At 53.3% G+C, this 8,328-nt stretch overlaps 1 protein-coding gene across 1 annotated transcript; it reads right to left on the reverse strand.

The window, feature by feature from the left end:
* Positions 1–516: 516 nt before the first annotated feature.
* On the reverse strand, positions 517–5,736 carry POU5F1 (POU class 5 homeobox 1). The gene is given in 6 exon segments (NM_001173441.1): positions 517–783; positions 968–1,126; positions 1,449–1,579; positions 1,893–2,013; positions 5,333–5,521; positions 5,524–5,736. Coding segments are annotated over 6 exon segments (1,080 nt in total).
* Positions 5,737–8,328: the final 2,592 nt, after the last annotated feature.

The following is an 8,328-nucleotide window of genomic DNA, read 5'->3' on the forward strand; positions in this document are numbered from 1 at the left end:
ATGGGCTAAAAAATAAGGTATTCCACTCAAATTTTCCCAGGACTCCAAGTCACAGGCTCTGAAGAACTAGTTCATACCTATAGGGACTTTCTACAAATAAATGGATTCCAGTACTGGCTTTCCCACGGATATTGTGTGACTGAGCAGTTTAAATGGAACCTTGGTTTCAGGGTCATTAGGGTCGGAGAGCTAATACCTAACTATTGGGTATCCCCAGCTCCTCATCTAATCAAAGGAGGACAAACCAAAGAAAAGTATCCACCTACTGTGTCCCAGGCTTCTTTATTTAAGAAAGTGATGAGTGATGTGGGGATTAAAAACAAGAGCATCCTTGAACTTCACCTTCCCTCCAACCAGTATCCCCCCCAAACTCCCTGCCCCCACACCCTTTGTGTTCCCAAATCCTTTCTTAGTGAAATGAAGAACTTAATCCCAAAGCCCTGGTACAAACCCCAGGTTCTCTTTCCCTAGCTCTCCCCCTTCCTCTGGACCCCATTCCTGGGAAAGGTTGGCACCTCAGTTTGAATGCATGGGAGAGCCCAGAGTGGTAACAGACACAGAGGGAAAGGCTTCACCCTCAGGGAAAGGGACTGAGGAGTACAGTGTAGTGAAGTGAGGGCTTCCATAGCCTGGGGTACCAAAATGGGGCCCTGGTGCCAGAGGAAAGGATACTGGTGCCCCTGAGAAAGGGGACCCAGCAGCCTCAAAATCCTCTCGTTGCGAATAGTCACTGCTTGATCGTTTGCCCTTCTGGCGACGATTGCAGAACCACACTCGGACCACCTGGGATGAAAGATACAAGGTAGAGTGACAATCAATCATGAACTCCAGGAGGTGGGGCTAGCTTTGCTTAGTCATTTGGCGCAAAGCCAACAGATCTAGAGTGGTTTGAAGACAAGAGCCAGAGCCAGGGAAAGGGAGGTGGTGACTGGGGAGGAGATGGAGCACATAAGGACTGGGCACTCACATCCTTCTCCAGCCCGAGCTGCTGGGCAATGTGGCTGATCTGCTGCAGGGTGGGTTTCGGGCACTGCAGGAACATGTTCTCCAGGTTGCCTCTCACTCGGTTCTCGATACTTGTTCGCTTTCTCTTTCGGGCCTGCACAAGTGTCTCTGCTTTGCATATCTGGTGAGGTGGAGAGAGAGTAACAAGGGAGGAAGATGGAATGGCAGACTTTGAGCCTGCAGAGCACCAGGAAGTCAGTGACTCAAGAGCATATTGCTAAGGGGGCAGTGCCTGGACGGGTCACCTGTAGCAGATGGTATGGAGAGAATCCTGGAAGGGTGGGTTTAGACGGATGACTCTGGACCTCCTTCCAGAACTGAGGAATTCCACTCCATCCCACTGAGGACCATTGCCCCAGGAAGGAGAGCTGGAAGCCATGGGTGGAAGCATTGAAAACCAGGATAAGGCTCAGCAGACCCCTGAGCATCCCTGCCCCCCTCACCTCCTGCAGATTTTCGTTGTTGTCAGCTTCCTCCACCCACTTCTGCAGCAGGGGTCGCAGCTTACACATGTTCTTGAAACTGAGCTGCAAAGCCTCAAAACGGCAGATGGTTGTTTGGCTGAACACCTTCCCTGGGGAAGCCAGTGGAAAGAGAAGGTGAGGCAGAAGGCAGTACCTGTGTGACCCCAAGACCCAGGGCCTCCCCACCTTTTCCTGCCTTCCCGAGATCCCACACCAGGGTCACTTCTTCCCAGAGGAAAATCAAGGTCCAGGTACTTTTTCCCCCTTCCTCTCTACCCTCTTCACGTGTGGGGATAGAGTCCGCTCCTGAAATACCCTTCCTTTGCTTCCCTGGTAGGAAGAAAAGCCCCAAGTTCAGGCATGTTCTTCCAGGGGAGATGTGGTCCCTGTGTTCTGTGTCAGGACAGGCTGAGGGAGACCCACCAAAGAGAACCCCCAGGGTGAGCCCCACATCGGCCTGAGTATATCCCAGGGTGATCCTCTTCTGCTTCAGGAGTTTGGCAAATTGTTCCAGGTCTTTCTGCAGAGCTTTGATGTCCTGGGACTGCATTCATAAAGGAAGAGGACATGTAAGAACATAAACACACCAGTTGTCGATCCCCCTTCCCATCTGGACCCCAAGAACCTGGCTATAGCCCCAAGGAATGGTCTGTGGGAGTATCTGCATCCAGACTGCCCACCAAATATCTAGAAGTTGCCTATCTACGAACATCATTCACCCCAGAAGGTAACACATCGGGTAGATGCAGAGCACCATTCCCGCATAGATGGAAAGGCAGGCCCTGGCCTCCATGAGAATGAATACCTGTCAGGTTATATGAAGGGAGCTGCTGCCTCTTAGCTCATTTCATTCCCACAAAAGCTTTTTGACCCAATTATGCCAGTTTGAGGCAGTTGAGACTGGAAAAGTAAAGGGCACATGTCTCTAATTCTCAATATGCTCTCCCCCAGCCTCCTCCCAGGGTATGACATGCCATGCACCTACACACACACACTACAGAAAAGGTGTCAAAAAAGGTATGAATTAAGTGACGGGTAGACTTGGTGCTCATTTTTAAAAATCTGATTATTCCTTATTTTTACTGTATCTTTTTGTGACATACAGGGATTCTCATTGATTAATTCAATAGATTTACTGCACACTTTCTATTAACCAAAGGCTACCCAAACTAGACAAAAAGCCTCAGGGGCCTTCCATTGTAACATGGAGACACAAATAAGTATCCAGCATGTTGCTATGGTAGAAGCACCACGGAAAAAATGCAGCAGGGTGAAGGATTAGAGTACAGCAGGGTGGGAGACTATGAGGATGGTGACAATTTTAAATAAGAGAAACTGATGCTTGAGCAAAGGGAAAGATCCCAGTGGAAAGGCCCTGCAGTGGCAAGGCCTGTGTGGCTGGAGCAGGGTGAAAGATGCAAGAAAGAGGGGAGGAGTTGACAAAGTCAAAGGGATGAGCAGGGCAGATCTTGTGGATGCTGCAGTCAGCGAGTGAAACGGAGAGCTGCTGAATGGATTTGTAGAGTAAAATATCTGATTTTAAATGTTCACTTCAGGGGCGCCTGGGTGGCTCAGTCGGTTGAGCGTCTGACTTCGGCTCAGGTCATGATCTCATGGTCCGTGAGTTCGAGCCCCGCGTCGGGCTCTGTACTCACAGCTCAGAGCCTGGAGCCTGCTTCAGATTCTGTGTCTCCCTCTCTCTCTGACCCTCCCTCATTCATGCTCTGTCTCTCTCTGTCTCAAAAATAAATAAACATTTAAAAAAAATTAAAAAAAAAAATGTTCACTTCAGGAGTGCCTGGGTGGCTCAATCTGTTTAGCGTCAGATTCTTTAGTTTGGCTCAGGTCATGATCTCACGGTTGGTGGACTGAGCACCTCATCGGGCTCTGCATGGACAGTGTGGAGCCTGCTTGGGATTCTCTCTTCCTTTCTCCCTGCTCCTCCCCTGGTCATGCACGCACACTCTCTCTTTCTCTCAAAGAAATATTTAAAAAAATAAACAAAAAAAAATTTTTTTACTCCAGAGGCACCCGGGTGGCTCAGTCAGTTAAGCATCTGACTCTTGGTTTTGACTCAGTTTGTGATCCCAGGATTCGTGAGATCTTCGCTGACAGCACGGAGCCTGCTTGGGATTCTCTCTGAACCACCACCCCTGCCCCACCCCTGTGCTCATAGTCTCTCTCTCAAAATATATAAAACTTAAAGGAAATAAAAAAAGATAAGATGCTCACTTCAGTTGACATGTTGACAACATACTAAGGAGGAAATGAGGGTATGACTTGTAACAACTGCAGTAACCCCCACATAGATGGTGGTGGCTGGGACCAGGGGGTAGTGATTGCTTCGGGGTGTATTTCCAAGGTGAAGATAGCTGTGCTTCGAAAAGATGGGATGTAGAATGTGAAAGGAATGAGGATGACCGGTTGGGGCCTTGAGCTACTGGGTGATGGATGGGGTGAAGCATTTCATGGAGCCATCCCAGCAGGAGACATAAAATGTGGTAGCCCTCTCCACAGGCATTTGAGCTTGAGAGTGGAAGAGAGGAAGGAAAGGTAGATAGAGCAGAGGGTGATGGACTGAGCCCTGGGGCACTCCAATGAAGGCAAGTGGCCAAGAGGGCCAGAAGAGCAGTTAAACCTTTGTGCAGTCCTAGAAACTTTGAGGGACGCATTCCAAGGCTGATCACATCATATTCAAATAGGCTAACTTCCATTCCCAACTTCTGCTCAGTCCCTGCTTCAGACCTATAAATGTTCTCAGCTTCCCATAATGGCTTTTCCAAATCCTACTTTGAGGATTGAAATAAAGTAACCCCAGTTCAGACCTTAGCTTCATCATTTAGTAGTTAAGACCCGTGAAATAGGCTAATAATACCTCCCTGGGAGATTTTGTGGTGGTTTAATGAGATAATGATGTAGAAACTGAGCACACAGCCAGGCACTTAGGAAATGGACCACAATTGGCAGCCATTATTATTCAAGGCTCAGCAGTCACCTCCTACAAAGTCTAGGGCCACTCGGTCGGCTGACCCGCTCACACCTCCTTTGGTGAGGTCTAAAGGCTTAGTACTTGATCTCTAATTGCTTACACTTGTCTCTTGGGAGGACTGGAAGATACATCCTTACTAGTCCTTAGCAGGGCTGGACCCAGAAGTCTTTCAATCCCTCAGCAGACCCTACATTTGGGCGATGGCCTGGAGGACTTCTTCCACCAAGGGGGTGCCAGGGTGTGCACTTTGCATAATGGTGACTCACTGGCCCCGAGGCAGAGGTCAAGGGAAGACAAGCCCTAAACTTGACGGGAGGTAAACCCAACCCCACACGTCCACACACACAGCACAAACAGGAGCTTCTATCAGAAATCAGTCACACCCTAGACTTTCAGGAACAATAACCCTGGGATAAGCACTGTTTTTGCCCTCAGGCCACACTTAACCCTAAGGCCAAGATCCTGAGTCTCGTAAGGATCAAATTTTCAAGAAGGGCTAAGGGTGGGAGAAGGGACTCAAACCCCAAGCTGGGCCTAGTGCTGGGCTGGTAATAAATGAGTGATCGGACCCTGGTCAGGCCAGGCCTAGGATGTGGAAAGGTGCTACTTGACAAGGGCCGGGCGGGAAGCAAGGCCAGCCTGGGGCAGCTTCCGACTCCCTGGGGCTGCCCTGCCCTCACCTGCCCCTTCTCTCTGAATTCTGGCTTCTGGTTCCCACCGTGCCCTTGCTCTCAGGCCACACAGCCCTCTTTGCCTGGGGCATCGCCTCTGCCTGCTGCCCTCTTGGGTTCCAGGCCTAGGCAGCCACCACCCCCTCCCTGGCCGCCCCCTGCCAGCCCAGCCACCCCCTCTGGCCCTGTTTCAGCTCACTCGCCTCCTCGGTGTTTTGCTCCAGCTTCTCCTTGTCCGGCTTCACAGCCCCAGGTGGGGCAGCGCAGGGCTCAGGGGAGGCCCCCTCGGAGTTGCTCTCCACCCCGGCTCCCCTTTCGCCCTCTGGCTGAGAGGTCTCCAGGCCGCCTTGGGGCACCAGCCCCACTCCAACCTGAGGCCCACAGTACGTCATCCCCCGCAGAACTCATACGGCGGGGGGCACGGGGGAATCCCCCACACCTCAGCGCCCGGCCCAACCCCGGGCCCGATTCCTGACCCGCCGGGAGGGCCTTGGAAGCTCAGCCAGGTCCGAGGGTCAACCCAGCCGGGCTCCGGCCCTCCCGGCGCATCGCCTCCACCGCCTGGCGGGGGCGAGAAGGCCAAGTCGGAAGCCAGGTGTCCCGCCATGGGGAACGGAGGCGCCCCAAGCCGGGGGCCTGGAAAAATGAGGGCTCTCCGAGGCACTGCTCAACACCTCTCTCCCTCCCCAATCCCACCCACTAGCCTTGACCTCTGGCCCCGCCCCCTGGATGGGTGGAGGTGAGGGCGGTGGGGGTGGGAGAAACTGAGGCGAAGGGTGTTTGCCTGATGGTGGCGGTGGTCTGTGGCGGGGGTAGGAAAGCCAGGGAGCTCCAGGTAGGCGCCTCTCAAGGCCCCAGACCCTTGATGCAGGCCCCTCATTCGGACCTTCACTTCCAACCCGCAACAGGCTGCCTGCCCCCTCTGGGGCTCTGCACACCTCAGAACTGTCTGGGTGACTTGGATACTTCCTCTCGGTTCTTCAGGAGCCCAGGTGCTTGACCCCTCTTCAGAGACACTGACGCCATCTCCTCCCTGGTGCACAGCCATCCTCTCAGCTCCTCAAACATTTTTGAGTGTGTATGTGCCTAGGACTGCCATAACTACCCCTCCATTCCTTAGTAGCCACCCCCTGCAGTCCTCCCTCTTGCCCAATTCCCCCAGGGGGAATTGACATCCCCATCCGGATTACTGGCCAGGTTCAGTCACTCCAAAGCCACAAATGCCCTGTACCTATCTGCCAAGCCTGCTGAATTTCACCCCATCTCCAACGGCAGACTGACAGACAAGGCCTCCCTTCCAGAGCCCCCTTACCTACTAGACCCAGGGATTGACCCCCTACTTCCCTTTCTAAGGGCCAGACTCTGGACTGACTGGGCCCACGTTCTCTAACCTTTGTCCAGACGGAGGGATCAGACACATACACCCCAGAGACCCCCCACTGTGGGGCCCCACATCAGCCTCCTTGGCACCCCCCCCCCATCAGAGACCCGAATATCTGGCCCCATTGTTGGCTGTTCTTCCTCCTCCCCCTCCCCAGCCCAGGCCTCCAGCCCCAGGCCTTGGGTGGGGAAAGCCAAAGGAGAGAGCTGGGGAGAAAAAAATATCCGACTTCAGGTTCAAAGAAGCTTGGAAGGGACTGGGGGAAGGGGGCAGGACAATGGCCTTGGCTGGACAATCCCAGTCCCCAGAGGGGGCAGCTCTAACCCTAAACAAGTGCTCAACCCTTGAATGGGCCTGGATGGCTCCCCTGGGGACAGCTTCCTGCTCCCCAACCCCCAGCCCCAATCCCCCACACAGAATCCCCCTCAGAGCAGCTAAAAAGAACTCCAGCAACACCATCCCCCTGCAATCCCCTCAAAGCCTGAGCCTCAGACAGGACCCCCCGCTGGGACCTAGGTATCCTGCTCCCCTTCCTCTGGAGGACTCAGGCGTCCAGCCTTGTCATCCACCCCTCCCCCAGACCCCCAGGCCAAGGGATCCGCTTTGTTTAGTGGGGCTGGTGGAAAGATGCTGAAGAGGTGGAAAGCGATTTGGGGAGGGGGTACAGGAAGCCAGCCCTAAGCTCTCCCCCCAGGGTCTATTTTTCTGGACTTCCCTGACTGTCCTCAGGGCTCACACTGCTGGCCTAGTGCTTGATTCTGTTTGCAAAAGAATAACCCTCAAGGATCCTCAAACTTGCCCTAAGTGGAGGCACTCGGGTAAACTGGGGGAATGGATCAGAGTTATCCGCAGCTTGTAAGGTCGGAATCCTGAGCCTAGGGACACTGACACTGACCCCTGCCAACTTTAAGGCATCTCTTCAGCTCGCCCCTGTCTGTGGTTGTTTGCTGGGGTCAGTGGCTCAGTGTCTGCCTTCTGAGGGGCTGGGTGTCCTAGTGGGGGCCCTTCTACCTGTAGCCAGCTGTCTTTACCTTGGTATCAGTGAGTTTTTTGTGCCTGTTTTCTTTTTTTCCCCACCGAGTCTATATAACACAACCCTGTTCCTGTGCCCATCTATATGTACATTTTGTACAACTAACTGTGTGCATGCATTTCAACACTTCCCATAGGTCTGTTAGCAGGTCTACAGGGCAGCAGGGCAGTGGAGCCGGAACTGTATTCACCTCTAAGCCACTAACTGCCCAAAAGGCAGATAGATTAAGAGGCCTGATGGGGGTGGAGAGACGTGCTTTAGAACAGAAGGGGGCCCCTCCCCAGCCATCTCCCCCACCCCCAGGACAGAGCCATCACAGCACCTTTGTCATGCATCTATCTGCTGTCTGCCAAGAAGACAGCCTCCTGGAGGAGGGGGAGGGGCAGTCCTGAGACTTGGCTGAAATCCCCAACACCAGTGCTTCTCAGCTCACCACTCTCTAGAAACCTCCCTCCCCATGCGAGTTCAGAGAGTCCCTGCTGCCCATCTTCGCAGCGACTCCTCAAACACCTTCCCATGTTTCCCACTCAACACCACCCTCTTGTTTTTTAGATTACAAATTGTAGCTGCTCTAGGTGGTGTCTCTGGCCTGGGCAAGAGACTCATTCCAGAGAGAGAACCAGAAGAGGAGTGGGTGCTGGGATCCCTGTTGGCCTGTGTGGTACCTCTGCTGCAGGTCAGCCCTGTGCTTGCCTGGAGTCTGAGTCAGAACCTTAATGGCAAGTTAAGTTTGTCTGGAGTCCTAGCCAGCCCCTCCTGGGGTTCTCAGGGCTGACCCAGGCTGA

The sequence above is a fragment of the Felis catus genome, chromosome B2, assembly GCF_018350175.1.
Source record: "Felis catus isolate Fca126 chromosome B2, F.catus_Fca126_mat1.0, whole genome shotgun sequence".
NCBI classification, from domain to species: Eukaryota; Metazoa; Chordata; class Mammalia; order Carnivora; family Felidae; genus Felis; species Felis catus.